Source organism: Trichogramma pretiosum, unplaced genomic scaffold, assembly GCF_000599845.2.
Source record: "Trichogramma pretiosum strain Unisexual culture from Peru unplaced genomic scaffold, Tpre_2.0 scaffold126, whole genome shotgun sequence".
Lineage (NCBI taxonomy): Eukaryota > Metazoa > Arthropoda > Insecta > Hymenoptera > Trichogrammatidae > Trichogramma > Trichogramma pretiosum.
The window spans coordinates 217,836-236,715 of record NW_019641676.1 but is presented as its reverse complement, the minus strand read 5'-3'; the positions used below and the strand labels follow the sequence as shown (position 1 = coordinate 236,715).

The following is an 18,880-nucleotide window of genomic DNA, read 5'->3' as shown; positions in this document are numbered from 1 at the left end:
ATCGCTCGTGATTGTAGCAAGAAAATATTGAAATTTCAGTGTGAATATTTGTGAATGCGAAAAACGGCGAAAAACGCGCGATACGAAGCTCGGTATATCGACGGCGACTGCTACTATATACGTACGGGGCTAATGAAATTAAAAGGATGCCGAAGCCAGTGCAAAGCACCGAACTCATTCAAACGCGCTTTTGCTTACATACGACTGTCTGCATGCGGGTGCGGTGCGGTGGCGCTGCTGCTGCTACGCGCGATGCCTTTTCGGGAAAAAAGCTCTCTCTCTCTATATATAAAGACTTTAAAAAGTGCAGAAAAATACTCTCTCTCTCTCTCTCTCGGGGTTGATGGAGAGATGATATGAACGGGACGAAAAAAGGGCATTTGAAGGTATTCATGGGTAGGTTAAAAACTTGTGCTTCGTGGAAGCCCTTGACTATAATAATCCAATTTTTTGCCAACGTTTCCTTGCGAATCAATGTCCGGTGTGTGAGTCTTTTTTTCTTCTTTTCGAATGCAAATAAAAATATCTACTCAAGCTCGTTGGCATCGTTTACCCAAAGTTCGTGACGGGAAAAATGACTAGATGGGTTGTAGCTTTCACGAGTTGTTATTGAAAAAAGGACTATTACAATTTGGATGATAATGTCGAGTGAATAACGAAGACGGTGTAGAGATTTTTTTGACGAAGCTCGATAGTTTGCTTTATTTTTTCGTTTGTAAGTAAAATATGCGGTATAAACTTTTTACAAAGTAAGCTCAATTTAAATTTCGTTTAAAAATATTTATGGAAAAACCCCTTGACTACATTGAAGCGCGGAAAAAATACACACACACCCGCACACAAATTCCATCACTCTCGTGCTGTCTCTCAATCTCTCTTTCTCAATCTCTGTCTCTCTCTCTCTCTCTCTCTCTGCAAAAATATAATGTGAGCCTCCCTCTAAAACACCAATATAGAATCCCGCGCGTTATCGGCCGCGCCGCTCGAGCAGCCCGTCGTCTTTGGGCCTCATGTCAAATTGGAAAAGGCTGCGCAAACGATTTAAGTCCCGAGTGCAGGCAATGGTGGCGGCAATGGCAGCGGCGACGGCGGCGGCGACGAAGGCAGCTTCGGCGTCGGCGGCAACAACAACAACAACAACAACAACAATACCAATACCTCCTGCATTCACAACAACAATATCAACATCAACAAAATCAACAACAAGCACTACTCCTATTGGCACTACTACTATCGCTAGCGCTACTGCTACGCCCAATAATAGCGTTGAAGTCTACGGGCAGAGCAGCAACAGCAGCCACCACAACAAGCTACAGCATAGCGTTACGCTCTGCTTGCAGGCCCAGCGTCCGGAGCAGTCGGTCATGCAGGCACTGGAGAGCCTGAGCGACTCGCAGGTCAACGATTTTCTGTCGGGCAAGGCGCCGCTCAATCTCACCATGCGACTCGGCGATCACATGATGCTGATACAGCTGCAGCTGAGCACGGTGACGCCCGCGACGACGAGCGTCGTGGCCCAGGTGCCGCCCAGCGGCGCCGGTAGTCAGCAGCAGCAGCAACAAGTCAGCAACAAGCCTATGGTCACATCGTCGTCGTCGTCGTCGTCGTCCGCGACGTCGACGTCCAGTTTTCCAGCAGGCTGCAAAGTTCAACAACCCTCGCCGCAACAACAGCTGACGTCCTTGGAGTCGGCCACTCCCGACTCGTCGATTCACACCGTCTCCAAGTAAGCCCCTGAAAATTTCTTCTTTGCTGTTATAATGTATACGGTTTCTGCGAAGCTCCTCTAATCTATTCTCTCGTGTGCATTTAAACGTTTTCAGGCGGCCGTCGTCGTCGAATTGCGCCACGACGAGCGGCAGCAGCAGCAGCAGCAGCAGCAGCAGCAGCAGCAGCAGCAGCGGGTCTGCTACGAGTAGTACATCGACGAGTCCGCAGCAACAGCCACAACCGCTCAAATTATTGTCACCGGTGACGACGCCCACCACCGCTACTACGGGCGTCAGCAGCAACAGCAGTAGCGTCTTCGACACGCCGAGCCCGACGCCACCCAGCACGCCGACCTCGCCCACGATCGTCTTCTGTCCACAGTCGCAACAACAGCAACAGCAGGCGTCTTCGCCCGCGGCCAGTTCGTCGCCTACGCCATCGTCGGCTACGTCGACGGCTGCATCCACGTCGTCCGTCGGTCGGGCGTCGCCGCGCTACCGTCAGACTCTGATGTCGGCGAGGCATCCCTATCACCATCATCATCACCACCATCACCATCACCAGCATCAAATAACCACGCATCAGCAGCAGCAGCAGCAGCAGCAGCGACCCTCCACGCGCAAACACAGCCAAGGTTTGCATTTTTACTTTCTTTTTCTTCTTATATAGTTGCTCTTTGAGCGCGTAGCGTGGGTGTATCGCGCGTGTTGTGTATAGACACAGAGACGCTATATGTGTGTGCGCGCGAAAAAAAAACCTTACGTAGAAGGAAGCACCTGAGTGAGAGATGGCATCATCCCGCTTTGGCTTCTTGGCGAGCGAGAGACCTACCGAGATAAAGCCTGATAATCATCGCCAGCCGAGCTTCTTTCTCTCTTCAATAAATACACCTGTTATATATCTATCTATCTCTCTGTACAACGTGTAATATTAGTGAATAAAATCTATACACAGCTGCCCTATACGGAATATGGCATGTCAACGCTTATAAATGCGACCATTCGCATGCGGAATTCTTTCGTGCGCAGTACTACGCGTTAAGGGGTTTCAAAAAGCGGGGCTCAGCTCTCTCTCTCTCTCTTGTTGTGCCTCTCTCTCCCTGCTTGGCTTCGGTTTATTAATTCTATTTGAGCAGAGGCATCTATATGTACGATGTATGTATACGCTACGTAGTGCACACCCTCGACCGGGAGAGAGAGAGAGAAATCCCGCGAGCTTCGATTTACGTAAGCGAACGCGCGCCGCGTAATTAATCATCATCATATCTCCCTCTCTTAATTGCCTTGAATTTCCATTGATTTTCTTCGCTTCTTGTTTTATCGCAGGAAAATCGCCCTGTTGCAACGCACAGCAGGCCTGCAGCAGCAGCAGCAGTCCGGCGTCCGAGCTCTCGGTCACCCTCAATCAGCAGCAATGCGACTGCGTTAAATTGCCAAAGAAAAAGCACCCGCAGCAGACGGCTGTGTCGGCGACGACGACCAGCGGCGGTGCAGCGACTGTAGATCAAGCGCAGCATCACCATCAGCCGCCGCAGCAACAGCAGCAGCCTCAGCTCAGCGGGGCAATGGCGCCGGGTGTGGCTCATCATCATCATCATCATCATCATCATCATGCAACAGCCGCCGCCGACATGACGTTGCCCGAGGCGGTCGCGATGAGCGGGGCTGCCGCGGCGGCGAGCCCCAATGCAGCGACGCCCACCCTCGACACGCGGGCCCTCGTTGAGGCTTCGCGAAATCTGACGCAGAAGCTGAAGCAGCTGTCGTCCGAGGTACGTATGCGCGATCGATTTTCAGCCAAGCCCTTCGTACCTATAACGCGGGGCACCCCCTTTGTATAATATGTACGTGTATACGTATGTAAGGGGCTCTGCGGCAGACTAATCAAAGCGAGAGAGATGTACGTGAGTGTGTGACTGACGCCCAACTAACTTTTTTTTTTCATTTTCCTGCCGCAGGAGAACGCGAAGCGTCGCCAGGGAGCCATAATCGAGAGCATGCATCATCACGGCAAGGGCGTCTACACCGGAACGTTCAGCGGCACCCTGAATCCGGCCCTGCAAGACCGTCACGGCCGACCGAAGCGTGACATCAGCACGATCATTCACATACTCAACGATCTGCTCTGCGCCACGCCCGCGACCAGTCCCAACGGCCACTACAGGTATCACAGGCCGGCGGCGGCCGCGTCCTCGTCCAGCGGCGGCGGCGGCGGCGGTAATGGCGGTGGCAGCCATCATCATCATCACCATCACCATCATCATCACCATCATCAGCGTTCCTCCTCTACGGCGACGGCCACGCAGAGTTCCGCGACGGCGTCTGCGGCGGCCTCGTCCACGGTGGCTCCCGTTGCCAATGCCGTGCAGTTCGTTGCTAACGCGCCCGTCACCTCGATCGTTGGCCAGCCAACGCCGATCGAACTGCTCAGCTCGACCAGTAGTAACGCCAACAATGCCTATCCATTGTCGCCCGACGCTGTGCCGCACAATAATGGTTCGTACGCACGCTAACTTATATTTATTTTCTTTATTTTCCCATTGTGCTTTAGAGAGGGAATTGCATATTAATCAAAACTTTTCTTTTTCGCGTAGACGAGCTGTCCAGAGAAAACGAGGCAACGAAGGGAAAGATGGAGCGTCTCCGTCTCGTCATGGAGCAACGACGCGAGAAGATGCGCGCGAGGCGACAAGCTCGCGCGGCACCTTACACGACCAAATGGGCGGCGGTGCCAAATCCGGATCCCAACGCCTCGGCTTCGGCCTCGACGGCGGCCAGTGCGAACGCCAACAAAACGACGGCCGACGGCCAAAGCGAACCCGAACTACAACCTTGCAGTCCCGAACCCGTTATAGCTTAGTTGAAGCAGTCGACGATTGCAAAGTCGTGCGTTTGAGGAAGAAAATAGTAGTATCACTGATTCAAGTGAACCTCGCCAATATAAAATTCGATACGAACATTGCGGTTACAACAGCCCGTATGTGGTCGGATACATTATTAAATAATTATCCTTTTTTTTTGTTTTTTTATTTGTTTTTGTTTTAAATGACGTATTTTTCGTACGTCTTCCTGTGAGGATCGATTGTAAGCACGACCAAAATGTAGCTAAATAAACTCAATTTGAGGTTTTATGATCGATTGATCATTTTGAAAGCAACAAGCAGAAGCTATCAATATACATATTATAAATATATAAATATATAAATAAATACTACATGAATATATAGATTAAGTTTAGCTAAATAATTGTAATACATGTAAAAGAAAAGCGAGTCAACGCAACCAAGTTGGCGTACTATGATTAACTATGCAAAGTAGGTTTATATGTTTGTAATAATTGAAGAAATCGATATATCGAGGCTTTGGTGTAGGAAATTGAAAATCTTGCACCACATCATCGAAATTAACATTGTATCACCTTCTATCTTTCTATATCTGTGTGCTGTGACGCTTTTGTTCCTTTTTGTAAAAAAAAAACTACCACTTGTTTATTTGTTTAAGCGTTGTGTACCTATATGCTGCTAATTCACATATATTTATATTATAAATAAGGAAAAAAAGTTAATCGACGCCCAACCACGTCCAACAGAAAGGTTTTCCTCCAACGATGCGAGGTGGTATTAGCATTTCAACTTTTAATACCCATCGTTACTATGGTGTATGGCTTATTGTTACGAAAAATTCTAGAGAAGTTGTAACTACGTTTGGTTACGTGAGCGGACTCCAAGCCTCTTTTCTGATGTATGAATTGTAGTTAATTAATGGAATAAGATACAGAACGTAAAATATGCCGAGCAGTCATACACGTACACTCACTTGAATGAAAAAAATAATATTGCAAAAGTGTTCACTCAAACGATGTTACTTTGTTTTTTATAAAGTACATCTTACATGAATATAATTTTTATATAAAAACATAAGACGCAGAATTTTTGATCGTTTTGTTGTTTTCTTGTTAATCTGCTGAAAGCCTCCAACCGCGATTGCGTACTCGCATGTGAAATGGACCACTTTGCTCGATTGATGACAACCTTTTTTTAAAATCTGAACCATTGTCACATTCATGGTCATTCATGTAAAATAGTAGCGTGAAAAAATTCAATTCAATGGCTTGTGAGTGCTACTGTGGTTGTTCAAGTTTATTAGGCACTAAATACCGCATCACTTCCTAGGTGTAACTATAGATTTTTCTTAGGCAAATTATTATTGTACTGTCTTATTATTATTACTATCATTATTATGATATTCATTAATATTATTGTCATCATTATTATCATCATTATTATTGTCAGCTCGAGACGTTGGTTATCCATAAATAGCTATACAAATATTTTCATTGCATTTCCACCAATGAAGATAGTGTAATGTAAATAATAAAAGTATTTGAACTTTGTCCGAGTACCAAAATGATGAATGAGAACTGCTTGATAAGTCAAGTACATAGTCGAACTGCGATTTTGCTTGAATTTGTATCTAGGCGTCTTGACCACGGCGTTACATGTTGCTTATTTGTTATAATCGTTGTTATTGCGCTAAAAAGTTGCTTTAGCTGAATTCGGTTCTTGAAAGATCGCTTGTCCAAGCTTTAGTCTTGATCATTCTTAGTAATTGAATCAATAAGCAATTTTTTTTACTTAAAAAGCAAGAACTTTACTTTCTTCTTGTTCTTTCGTTGTGATATAATATTGAAAGATTGTAAGATGATCGAGATCACAGAAGCAGGAGAAACTTTCTTCAAAGTAATATTGACTAGTGTAATATTATATGATGTGTATTATATAATGCTGCATTAGTTGTTAATAATTACGAATGCAAAAATGTATTCGAGTTGAGTTTATTAAATATTTCAATATTTTTAGGAAAACAATTAGTTGTTTAAACTTCCTTTATTAAATTATCATTTTATACTACATGTGATTGTAGAAATCTGTCGATGTTTTGTGTGGCGCAATTACAGTTTTATATCTTGATTAATTTCTGTATTAATCGCAGTATGAACTTGATGACAATACAATTATAAAAAGAAAAAAAAATCATCAAGATAACTCCGTGGTCTTCTTGGTGTAAGGTTAAAAAGCAAGTGTACAATTTTCGTATACACGCGATACGATTAGAAAATACTTTTTTGATTGTTTTTCGATTAGCGCTGTCAATAAATCAAAAATGCTGCATTAAAAAGTTATTTAAATTTGTAATTTTTATTTTTCCAATATTTCGAACAATTTTCCATTTTAAAAAATTTTGTTCTGTACATGTGAAAAATTTTTAATATTTCTGAAATTTCTAAAATCGTTCAGTGATATTAACTAAAATATAGTTTAAAAACAATTTGAGATAATATTTACAAATAATGTACAATAAAATAAAGCAGTGCATCGATTATAAAAATTAATAAAAGTACACTAAGATTTAGTGCAAGTTGAAATGAATACCAATTTAATATTTATTTCCTAAAGTTTCACACTCCCAAATTCACTCGAAAACGTATTACATAAATAATTCCTAAAAAATATTTTTTTCATCTACAAAGCGAACTCCTTTTAATAACTAATATTACGAACCTCGAAAAAAATCGAGTCACAAGACAAGAGACACAATCGTAAATCAATTGTCGATTATTGAAAAACGATCAATGAACATAATATCAAAAAGGTTCAATGGAGTGGCGCGTACAATTGGACGGGAAGGATCAAGTTAAAAAAGTGCCCTAATTCTACACGTTTCACCATTATTTTTTCTTCTTTCAAATGTAAAAATCAAGTCAAATTTACAATTATGGCACGATACGGTATATGCTATAAAAAGTTCGCGATTGGATTTTTTTTACAACGTAGAAAAAGCGCTTTGAAAAATTTTTGCGACGCAAATTAATTTTTTTTTTGGCATCCGTCAGCGGGTAAGTATAAAAAATGTCTTAGCTTTGCACAGCTGCAGCGGAAGGGGGCGGGCGATAGCGATTAAAGATTGTTGTTTTATCTGTGTCCGTAGATTTGATTAAATTGACTCCTGTCTCTCTTTTTTTTTTAATTGCACCAGTCAGCCGCTGCAAAAATTCATTACAGCGTTTATTATTTTTCTTATTCACAATATAATGAAAGCCTAGCTAAGGATGTGCGTCAGTCGAATAAAACGACGCGAATTTAAAAAAAATGCAAATCTCTATTTAAAATACCTAACGTTAAAGCCTATAGATATGAGTTCAGTTTGTTAAAAAAATCGATTGTATATGTAGTTTCAGTAGAGATTGATTTTTTTGGTAATAGTTTGGCGACACATGTGGCACGTCGTCAACGGGGCGGCGCACTTCTCGCAGGCGCCGTGGCCACACAGAAACGCCACGTTGCGCTGCTTCTCCATGCAGATGCCGCAATTGTTGGCGTCCTCTAGGTCGGCTATCCTCGTCTCCAAGTATCGCAGCCTTTCCAAATTTTTATCCCTGTCGAATTTGTCGTTCATCTCGGAGTTTCGACTCTTCGATTTCTCCTTCTCGATCTCTTTCTTCAGCTCTTCCTCGTTCAATTGAGAGTCTATTAAAATATAAAAGAAAATTCAAAATGTAATTACTATTCTCGCTTTGGCGATTGCTTGTCATGTTTTACCTTGTAGCCGAGTGGCGTAACCGCCGTCGTTGCGTCCCAGTTGATTCACCTCACCGGTACAATTGGCGTCGGCGATATGCAAGCCACCCATCTCCACAACGATGGTATCTTGCCGACTCGAAGGCAGAGGCTCTCTCGGTCTCAATTTATAAGCTCGGGCAAAATCGACGTGAGGCGCGAGTTTCTGGTCGGCGAGCATCAAGCTGAGCGGCGATTCGCCGTCTTTATTTTGCAGTTGAAGTAAATTACCGGTCGGGTCTCTCGATGAGAAGTAACAGATGACTAAGAGTTCAGACGCCGGCATATTCGATCCTTGAGCCACTATCTCGTAGTAAACCTATGATAAATTTGACAAATATCGTGAGTACGCAGCTGGACTTTATAACAATTAACACTTAGCAAATACCTGATGCAGATGCGGCACGACCCTTGGATTCAACGAGTGACGTATCGTCGAACTGCTGTGCTGCCGACACTTGGTCACGGCGATGTGCAGTGGCGTGTCGCCGTCCTCGTCCTGGCAAAAGATGTCGGCCTTGTGCCTAGCCACGAGCAGCTCCACCAGCGCCAAATGGCCCTGCGAAACGGCCAAGTGCAGGGGCGTCTGGCCGCGATTGTTGCGCAGATTCACCTCGGCCTTGCCGATGTTCTCCGCCAGCAGCTTGGCGGCGACGTCGCAGTGACCGTTGAGCGAGGCCAGATGCAGCGCCGCGAAGCCGTCCTCCTTCTTCACGTCGACCAGTTGCCGGGCCCGCATCAGCAGTCGCTCGGTGGCTCTGGCGTTGCCCTTCAGGGCCGCGTGATGCAGCACGTTGAAGCCGCGCTTGTTTCTGAGCGTGTAATCGAAGCGGCTCGTCGAGCACAGCGCGTCGAAGATCTCGGTGGACTCCTTGCCGATGGAGTCGTGCAGGCCCGTATCGCCGTACGAGTCCTGGAGATTGACGTCGCAGCCGTGCCGCAGCAGCGTCCTCACGCACTCCGGGTGCTGCTTGTTGACGGCTACGTGCAGGGCGCTGCACAGGCCGTTGTTGACGGCGTCTATCACGGCACCGCGCGATAACAGCAGCTCCATTATTTCCGCTTGATTGCTGCGTATACATACATCGCATTTTCGCGTGCATTAATTATTACATTGATTTCTCAGAAATGACGATAAACGCGAACTCGATGAGAATTACCCGAAAGCCGCGTAATGCAGTGGGGTGTCGCCGTCGTCGTCGGTGACCGTGAGCGAGGCGCCAGCTTCGAGAAGCAGATGGCACAGCTCACGCTGACCCTGATGAGCGGCGACCTGCAGACAGGTCTTGCGACCCCCGCTGGGACCCGCGCGAGCGTCCACCTTGCCCGGATGCTTGCGCAGGAACTCCTTGATCGCGGGTATGGCCGCCTTGCCGCGCACCGCGTCTCGCAGTAGCTTCTCGACCTCGACGTCCGTCGCGTTGCTACTGCTGCTGCCGCTGGCCGGCGAGCTGCTGCTGCTGTTGTTGTGCGAAGAATTCAAAGACTCGTTCAGTAAAGAAGAGTCACCAGCTGGAACGAGGGTGACGCAGAGAGGGTTGAACGTCCAGGATTGACCGCCCGCTTCGATTCTCACGTCGCCGTCCGGATAGGTCTTGATGATTTTGCCAGTCTTTCCGAGAACCTGTAATCGCGTTCACGAGTCGTGAAGATCGTTTGCTTTTTTTTCTTTTTTTTTTTTACTTTTATTGTTGTTTTTGCTTCTTTACTTACGACTTTCATCGCGTCGATCCATTCTCCGTGACCTCGCTGATAGTGCCTGACCGCGCTCATGTCCGATTTCACTCTGACGACGTCGCCGACTTTGAAGTTCTCGCGACTCACGATCTTCGTCAGCGCGCCCGGATGAAACGTCCAGCGATTGTTGCAGCCCTCATACTGTATTCTGATGTCTCCCTTATCCGTGACTCTGTGAACTGTGCCGATCTACGCAAGGAACGAGAGGGACACTTTTTTAATTTATTCAGGGGATAATCGAGCGATTAAGAGCGAGGATTAAGAACGTACTTTTCCAACGTAATCGGCCATGCGAGGATTCCAACCACCATGACCCGCCTGCATACCCTTCAAAGTCTCAATATCAATGAGAACCTTGACTCTGTCGCCCACCATAAATTTCTGTACGTGATTGGGACTGGGTAAGTTTGATATGTTGACTGCGTTCCCTGTGACGTTTTTATTAACGGTTTGCATGTTCTGAGGATGTCCCAGATGAGGCAAGTGTTCCTTATAGTAAGTACCGGCGGTTGCTTCCTCTATGTAGGATAAGTCTACGCAACCTTTGTAACCTAGTCGATAAACATTTGTGCTTCCTGACACCCAGGTGACTGTAGCTACCGATCTACAGCTCTCGTTGTCCCATCCACGTATATCTATAACTCTGCCAGTCTTTCTTCTTCCACCATCTTGCTCGCCCCATTCCCAATCTGGTCCTCTCATCACTTTGGCTCCTATAAATATTCCCTTCAAGAGTATTTTTGTACAGTTTTTTCTTGGAGGTAAGTCAACCCTAAATCATAATAAGAAATGGTTTACAATGACAGATCAAAACAAGATTAGAAGAAAAATAAGAATCTTACTCACCCTACGGATTTGTAAGTAAAAAATCTAATAAAAGTATGCTCCAAGTCATGAACATCAGACATGTAGCACTGAGTGCAGAGATCATAGTCCGAGCACTGAGAACACTTCCACCTTATGCCAATGATACCATGCACCGAACAACCATCACAGATAATGTTGGGGTGTCTGACTCCTGCAGCTGCATTGTCAAATACCAGCAGGTCATATGCCTCCTGGTAGCCTATGCGATAATTGCTTCTGACACCTCGATCCCACTGTACGATGACAGTCTTGTCCGGTGTCTTGTCGACCAGACTGTTGACATTGGAGCCAGCCACTGCGGCCGTGCCTCCTCCACCAGGAGTCGTGCTGGCTGGCTTGCCAATCTCCACCACGGTGCCAGCGTGACCCTCGCCGCCGTCCTGGTCGGCCCATCTCCAATCCTTGCCGCGAACGACGCGCAGGCCCACCTCCAACATCTTCTTTCTGTGTGTGTGTGTGCGTGCGTGTGTATCTAGCTCTATCGTCGACGATGACAGCAGCTAGCAGCACAACGACGATAAGGGTGGAAAATGATCACGTATGACTCACTGCTCGCACTCATGATGATTCTTCCCCTTCGTCGCGTCGTCGAATCATCGCTCGAGATCCATGGAGATCGATGGGAAAGCTGCATTTTATAGAAAAGAACCTGATATGAGCTCGCTTTCGTAATGAATCAAGCGGACGTGCAATAATTATTTCCACACGTTAGAAAAGTCGAGTTCAACAGCAGCACGCATCGCGATAACACTACGCACCGATGCAACAACACATACACACAGACAGACCAGAGATATTACAAACCTCGAAGTTTGGAAAGCAGACGCTCCTCGGGCACGATCGTAATATAGCTCATTTATGGTCAAGCTTCAACACTGTGTTATTGCTGCTCACTGAAAAAGGTCGAAACGATTGCTGCGGAGCTCGATCCACTCGTACTGTATCGGAGTCGAGTCGATGATCAACGACGACTACCGCGATGCGCTGCTGCCTTAACGTCAACATTACGCAGTTATTATGGATCGCTGCCCGACGGCGTGTATAATTAATTATCGGCACATCTAAACTCGCTTTGAATTATAATTATACGCTACTTGACGCTTGTTCGTACGTGTGTGCGTATCCCCATACGTGTGTGCTATTTCGCTGTCGTATACTTGTGTATAATATAGCAGTCGTTCAGCGGGGAACGGCTTCACGTCGCGACTCATGATATACACACACTACCCGTTTCGGTTATATTCTGCATGTGTGTGGTACAAGCACGATACGGACTTGTGTACCCATCAACGCGCGCCATATCATCATAATAAACCCCAGCGCACAAGCGTAGCAGCGAATAGCGCGAGGCCCGTATGTGTGTGCGTATATGTATGGCAACTCCACCAGATGGGCTGCGGCTACTCCCACTCGTATTATTTTCGACTTTTGCAAATACTTACGCACGCAGACATCGTCGATTGATAAAGTAGAAAGTTCGCCGCCATGCGATTGTTGTTGATTTGTTTATATGTATGATTATAGCGCGGCGCAATGTTTACAAATTCAAATGTTTCACAGCTATGGATGTCTTTGGACGGGTGGAAGGCTTGCTGATTAAAAATTGCCAATTTCAATTGAACTTTGTTCTAATATTTTTGGCTGGATCAGCGCCCCCTTTGTATACACACCCTTCCATCGACCATGATGGATTGTTTGATGATCCGGCACCCAAGCGGTTGCGGAGCCTCCACCTTTAACCTAGATCTGCGGTGCATCCGCAGACGTGTGTTTTGCCGAAATTACATGCGACGCGTCCAAAGCTGGCATAATTTTGTGAAAAATTATAAATAAGAAAGGGTAGGTAACGATCGAAATCTACTTTATAACTTAATTTTAATGACAGTTGATTTCGAAGCTGTGAGTGATAATAAACTGTTGTTGTTTGTCAACACTGTACTGTCACAGATATAGACAAGCTGCAAAACATGAGTCGTTTTTTCGCAACTGGCTCGGATTCGGAGTCTGACAGCTCGTCCGAGGAGGAGCAGGTTCAACGCGCGCCGGCGGCAGCTTTTACCGTGAGTATTCAAATTCATCAATTTTATGAAATAAATATTTACAACGTTCGATATTGATTTTTAACAGTACAGCGACGAAGAAGAAGAAACCAAGCGGGTGGTCAGATCCACCAAAGAAAAAAAGTATCAACATATTACGAATTTGATCAAGTTGATCAGAAATCAAAAGAAAATCAAGGATATCAATCCCATGCTGAGTAGTAAGTGTATTTAATTTTTTACGTGTAATTCTTTCATAGTGAGATTATCTAAAAGTATGGTCATTTTTTTACAGCTTTTGAAGATTTGACTAAAGCGTACAGTAAGGCATTGACTGTCATTAACAAAGAAGAAAATGGAAAGACTCCAGTTTTTTATCTGCGTATCTTGGTTGAGATTGATGATTTCATTAAGGAAGTTTGGGAAGACAGAGAAGGGCGTAAAAATATGTCAAAAACAAACTCTAAGGCATTGACATCTTTGCGCCAGAAGCTAAGAAAATATATCAAAGAGTATTTTGAAAAGGAAATTGAAACATTTAGGGAAAATCCACTGGATGATGATGAGGAAGAATTTAAAGGTAATACTCAGTTTCTTATTCCGAAAAACAATTTATAACTAAATAATTTATATTCTGTTAATTGTCCGTAGATGAAGCAGAATCTGAAGACAATGATGATCAAGCAGCAGATTTCAAGAAGCAGGAACCCATTCCAGATGCTTCTAAATTCAAGGTAAGATTTTTTATTTCAAATCTGTTATAATTCATTATCAGACAAAAATTTATTTCATGATCTTTTTATAGAAAGGAGCTGTTGATGATGATGGTAGTGATAGTGACTCAGATTGGGGTAGCAGTTCAGATGATGAGAGTTCTAGCAGCTCAGGTGATGATAAACCAGTGGCTGGACCTGATTATTTCAGAAAAACAGCACAAAAAGATGGAGACGAAGAACAGAAACAAATAAGAAAAGAGCATCGTAAAGACCGAAAAGAAAAAGATAGAAGACACAAACGTGAAGAAGATGATGGAGAAGGAGAATGGGAGACTGTTAAAGGAGGAGTTGCCATTCCATCTGAGAAACCTAAAATGTTTGCTAAAGATGAAGAAATCAATACAGTTGCTGTCTTGAAAAAGTTGAATGAAATTATAGCTGCTCGTGGAAAAAAAAGGACTGACAGGAGGGAACAGATTGAGTTGTTGCATGAGCTGCAAGCAATTGCTGAAAATCATAATCTTACTGCTGCATTAGTAAAGATAAAGTTTTGCATTGTCTCATCTATCTTTGATTACAACCCAAAAGTATCCGATGCAATGAAACCAGAATATTGGTCAAAGTAAATGTTGCCTCCTGAATAATTATTTCATATTTGTTACTTAATGATATTCACTTTTGAAAATTTATTTTTTACAGACTTTTAGTGCGAATTACGGAAATGTTGAATCTGCTCTTGAGTACAACTGACATCGTCATTGCTGAGTCTATTGGAGAAGATGAAGAGGAATATGAGAAAGCACCTTTTAAATTGCATGGCTGCGTACTCACTTTGGTGGAAAGATTAGATGAGGAATTCATTAAGCTTCTAAAAGAATGTGATCCTCATAGTAATGAATATGTTGAAAGGTACTAATTTTAATTACTTTTGATGACTTTACTTTTTATTTATATTATCGAAAAATAAATTCTAGACTCAAGGATGAAAAACAAGTATGTGCTACTATTGACAAAGTTCAAGAATATCTTGAAAGACAAGGATCCGTGTCAGAGCTCTGCCGCATTTACATTCGTAAAATAGAACATTTGTATTACAAATTCGACCCAAATGTTTTGAAGCAAAAAGACGTAAATATCTGTTCCTATTTAAATCATTTACAAAAGGTTTTATACATTCGTGGTCTATAACTAACTGTATTTCAGGGTGAAATCGGAGACGACGTCGTCACCGCAGTCCAAGTGATGGACAAGATGTGCAAGTACATCTACTCGCGCGACGAGACCAATCGCATCAGGACCCGAGCCATGCTGTCCCACGTCTATCATCACGCCCTGCACGACAACTGGTTCAAGGCCCGCGACCTGTTCCTCATGTCGCATCTGCAGGAGACCATTCATCACTCCGATCCTTCCACGCAGATCCTGTACAATCGGGCCGTCGCCCATCTCGGCCTGTGCGCGTTCCGTCACGCCAACATCAAGGACGCCCACGCCTGCCTGCTGGACCTGATGATGACCGGCAAGGTCAAGGAGGTGCTGGCCCAGGGTCTGCTGCCGCAGAGGCAGCACGAGCGCAGCAAGGAGCAGGAGAAGATCGAGAAGCAGCGTCAGATGCCGTTCCACATGCACATCAATTTGGAGCTGCTGGAGTGCGTGTATCTCGTCTCGGCGATGCTCATCGAGATCCCGTACATGGCCGCTCACGAATTCGACGCCAGGAGAAGAATGATCTCCAAGACTTTCTATCAGCAGCTACGATCGAGCGAGCGCCAGTCTTTGGTTGGTCCTCCGGAATCCATGAGGGAGCACGTTGTGGCCGCTTCCAAGGCCATGCGCAACGGCAACTGGACCGCCTGTAACAACTACATTATCAATGAAAAAATGAATGCCAAGGTTTGTTAAAAATGTCAAGGAATCATTTGTTGATCTCAAACTGAACGGAATGTAATTCTCAGGTTTGGGATTTATTTTATCAAGCTGACAAGGTGAGGGCTATGCTCTCCAAACTTATCAAAAAGGAGGCTTTGAGGACGTACCTGTTCACTTACTCACACGTATACGATTCAATATCGATGCAAACTTTGGCTGAATTGTATGAGTTACCGAAACCAGAAGTTCATATGGTTATCAGTAAAATGATCATCAACGAGGAACTAATGGTTAAAGCAACATTTGTAATTTTTTTCGCTTTATTTTTCGTACCTCATAACGAATTTTATTATTTCTTCAGGCTTCTTTGGATGATCCGACGCAGACGGTCGTTATGCATCGTAGCGAGCCGAGTCGTTTGCAGTCATTGGCTTTGCAACTCACCGATAAAGTCAACAATTTCGTTGATTCCAACGAGCGAATATTTGAAACGAAGCAAGGAAACTTCTTCCGAAATCAAGGAAACTATCGCAACTTTAATAGACAAGATTGGGGAGGACGTCAGAGACGCGATCGCGATCGCGATCGTAATCGCGGCGATGACAATAGAAATAACCATTAATTTTTAATACATTGACTCTTACTTTTTGTGAGTTAATTTAGGAGTGGTTCCATTGATAGTAAAATAACAAATGTCAATCATATGCATGTTGACGTAACGTTGAAAGCTATCAACACAATAGTATTTGATAATTAATTGTATATTTTTTGTAATTCAGCTTTTTTATTCATCTAGATGTATTAATACACATAAAAATTATGCGCTTAGAATGTTCCGCTTGCATAGTCAGGCATTAAGCTTATTAAATGATAATAAAATGGCAACAAATAATTTACTCCGGTAGAGGAGGATTGATTTTTGAATTTATCGACTGACAGTGATAAAGCTTTTATCTCGTAAAAAATAAATACGATCGTCATTTACAAAAAATCATCATTTTATATACATTATTTATAATATATTCGTAAAAGCAACATTTCAATTACGTGTATAAAATTTTTTTTTCATATTAAAAAATAAACAACATTTTTAAAAACACTTTGTCATGCGTTTTGCAAATTTTCAATAATTTTTGTCCCCGTAATTATGCAGTCAGATGTTAAAACTAATCGTAAACCGGCAGCTTTTTCAATCAATCTGCAAGCCGAAATTTCACTGTAAGTTATTCCACCTATGACACAAATCACCACTGTTTGTGGGTGTATTGGTCCTTGAATTCCACCGTAGCTACTTCCAACTGTATTTGCTAGGTCTTCAAAGCTTTTTGGATCAGTTATTTGAGAATTTACAACATTTAGAATTTGAGCCTGTAATAAACAAGTAAATGAAAGTAAAACAATGACTATAATTCTTGTATGCAAATTACTTACAATGAGAGGTACATAAGAACCGCTAAAAACATAACTGGGACATGTAGGACCTTTCAAATCTAAAGGTTTTGATGGGTTTGGAAATAGTTTTAAACGCTTGGCATTCGCTACCCATTTACTTGTCCAATTAGGTAGTCTTTTCAGGACATTTTCAGATTTTGTGCTGATAAGACCAGCTGTTTCCATTTTATAGAAAAGAGGTATATTTGAATAATTATGAGCATGTAAATGTGCTTTCTGTATGGGAAAAATTTCACTGTTTGTCACACCATCACTTGCAATTGATAGTAAGGAAAACAATCTCAAACTTCTGTATGGATGATCATCTGAAAAATATTTATGTTTTACAATAACTTTGTATAAGCTTTTTTTACAAATTCTTTACCTATGTTTTTAAGAATATACTCTAAGCATTCTGATCTCTTGGAACAATCAAGAATTGAATTTTCAATTGAATGCAAATCTTCAAATTGGGAGGCTAAAGCATTTACAGCTGCTTCACATGCAGAGATGTGAAATTCAAGTTGTTGCTTTAATTTTGCTGTTTTCTGAAGTGTTGTTTGAACATAATGCTTCATTTCTGATAGTTTCATTGATTGCATATTTTCTTGTTCAGCTAAAAATGCATGTACAATATGAATATAAAGTATAATAGCATAATAATAAATAATTATATTAATAAAATATACTTTTAAGAGATTTGGCTTTAGTACGCAGAGTTGGGAAGGCATCACTGAAGTGTTTATCTCTTACTTCGCTATACACTGGATCTTGACTAGGATCTAATTTTGTTTGAGATTTACCAAGAGTTGCATTACCTAAGTTTATGTCAATTACTTCACTAATTAAACCTAAGTATGTAACTGGTGTTAAGAGAGTTGAAACAAGATCTTGACTTCTATCCATTATTATTAAAGCTCCAAACTCATCTTTTGGACTTGGAGTACCCAGAGATTCGTGTAAATCAGATACCATTTTCAAAACTTGTTGACTATGTTTACCCATTGTGAATGTAAAATTAGGGGCTCCTAAAACCATTCGCAATGACCAAAGGGCTTTAGCCATCGCTGGAAGAAGTCTGGTATCTTTATGGTAATATAAATCTGTAAACAATGGCGTTTCTAATGATAAAACATTTCCATCTGTTTTGATGAATTCCCAAGCTAAGGGCCTCAATGTAACTAAACCAGTTAATCCTGTAATTTATTTAGACTTTAGAAAATGTAACACAGATTCAAAAATTAATCATTTCAAATCTTACCATTCTCTTCCAAAAGATTTTTTACTGCGATAGGAACAAATGGAGCTACTAACACATGATTATTTAAACCAGATGTTTGAGTATTTTCAGATCTTATGTGATCAAACACATGTTGGCACCCAATTAAATCACAAGAAACAGCATAGATACGTTGATTATGACTTGGCTTTAATCCTTGAGCAAATTTGAAAATTTTTTCCACACCATATTTCCTAAATAAAAATAAAATGTTAAAAAATAGTTTCTCGTACCAGAAATTTTTAATAGAATCATACATCGAACTGTCACTTACTTTAAAACACTGACACCGATAAAAGAATCGAGTATTTTCATCAATTTTTGTTCAATTATAAAATCCTTTTTTCCAGCGATAGCATCCAAAATTTCAACCAATTTTCTTTGGCTAATCTGTTGAAATGCATTTAGCCGGTCATTCAGCGTCGTATCCATATTTTTCGTCGAAATGAATTATTCAGTTGGAAAAAAATTTCAACCGCACATTACGGAGAGAAATTTTTTTTATTTACATTCCTTCATGTTTTGATATGTGTTTTGATGCAGACTAAGACCAAGTCGTGTCATAAGTTTTCATTCATGCCCGCACCTTATTCTCTGTAGTGATGTTACTCTTACT

The 18,880-nt window shown here is 42.7% G+C and overlaps 4 protein-coding genes across 5 annotated transcripts in view; 2 read left to right on the top strand and 2 right to left on the bottom strand.

The window, feature by feature from the left end:
• The window catches only part of LOC106657118 (midnolin homolog), a 45,925-nt gene extending 39,038 nt beyond the window's left edge, over positions 1–6,887 (top strand). The window contains exons 3-7 of one of the 2 annotated variants that reach the window (XM_014378434.2): positions 957–1,726; positions 1,824–2,344; positions 3,036–3,481; positions 3,668–4,205; positions 4,304–6,887. In XM_014378434.2, coding sequence (XP_014233920.1) covers positions 957–1,726; positions 1,824–2,344; positions 3,036–3,481; positions 3,668–4,205; positions 4,304–4,569 — 2,541 coding nt within the window. In that variant the 3' untranslated portion in view covers positions 4,570–6,887. The remainder of the gene's footprint in view (positions 1–956; positions 1,727–1,823; positions 2,345–3,035; positions 3,482–3,667; positions 4,206–4,303) is intronic. The other variant, XM_014378435.2, reaches the window with a different exon arrangement.
• Positions 6,888–6,921: 34 nt separating this feature from the next.
• LOC106657119 (E3 ubiquitin-protein ligase MIB2) lies at positions 6,922–12,321 on the bottom strand. Its single transcript, XM_014378436.2, has 8 exons — positions 11,735–12,321; positions 10,910–11,558; positions 10,334–10,835; positions 10,040–10,252; positions 9,487–9,950; positions 8,715–9,396; positions 8,309–8,645; positions 6,922–8,236 (listed from the first exon to the last, which is right to left on the bottom strand). Exons 2-8 carry the CDS (start codon positions 11,365–11,367, stop codon positions 7,944–7,946), a joined length of 2,949 nt encoding a protein of 982 aa, XP_014233922.1. The 5' UTR covers positions 11,368–11,558; positions 11,735–12,321; the 3' UTR covers positions 6,922–7,943.
• A 79-nt stretch (positions 12,322–12,400) lies between these two features.
• LOC106656876 (eukaryotic translation initiation factor 3 subunit C-like) lies at positions 12,401–16,242 on the top strand. The gene is made up of 11 exons (XM_014378033.2): positions 12,401–12,769; positions 12,878–12,990; positions 13,058–13,190; positions 13,265–13,549; positions 13,621–13,703; positions 13,775–14,307; positions 14,385–14,594; positions 14,660–14,813; positions 14,889–15,578; positions 15,641–15,844; positions 15,916–16,242. Exons 2-11 carry the CDS (start codon positions 12,898–12,900, stop codon positions 16,174–16,176), a joined length of 2,646 nt encoding a protein of 881 aa, XP_014233519.2. The 5' UTR covers positions 12,401–12,769; positions 12,878–12,897; the 3' UTR covers positions 16,177–16,242.
• Positions 16,243–16,349: 107 nt separating this feature from the next.
• On the bottom strand, positions 16,350–18,872 carry LOC106657005 (vacuolar protein sorting-associated protein 33B). Its single transcript, XM_014378234.2, has 6 exons — positions 18,539–18,872; positions 18,247–18,458; positions 17,675–18,181; positions 17,371–17,601; positions 16,986–17,311; positions 16,350–16,922 (listed from the first exon to the last, which is right to left on the bottom strand). The coding sequence occupies exons 1-6, from the start codon at positions 18,694–18,696 to the stop codon at positions 16,659–16,661; spliced, it is 1,698 nt and encodes a 565-aa protein (XP_014233720.1). The 5' UTR covers positions 18,697–18,872; the 3' UTR covers positions 16,350–16,658.
• Between the last annotated feature and the right edge of the window lie 8 nt (positions 18,873–18,880).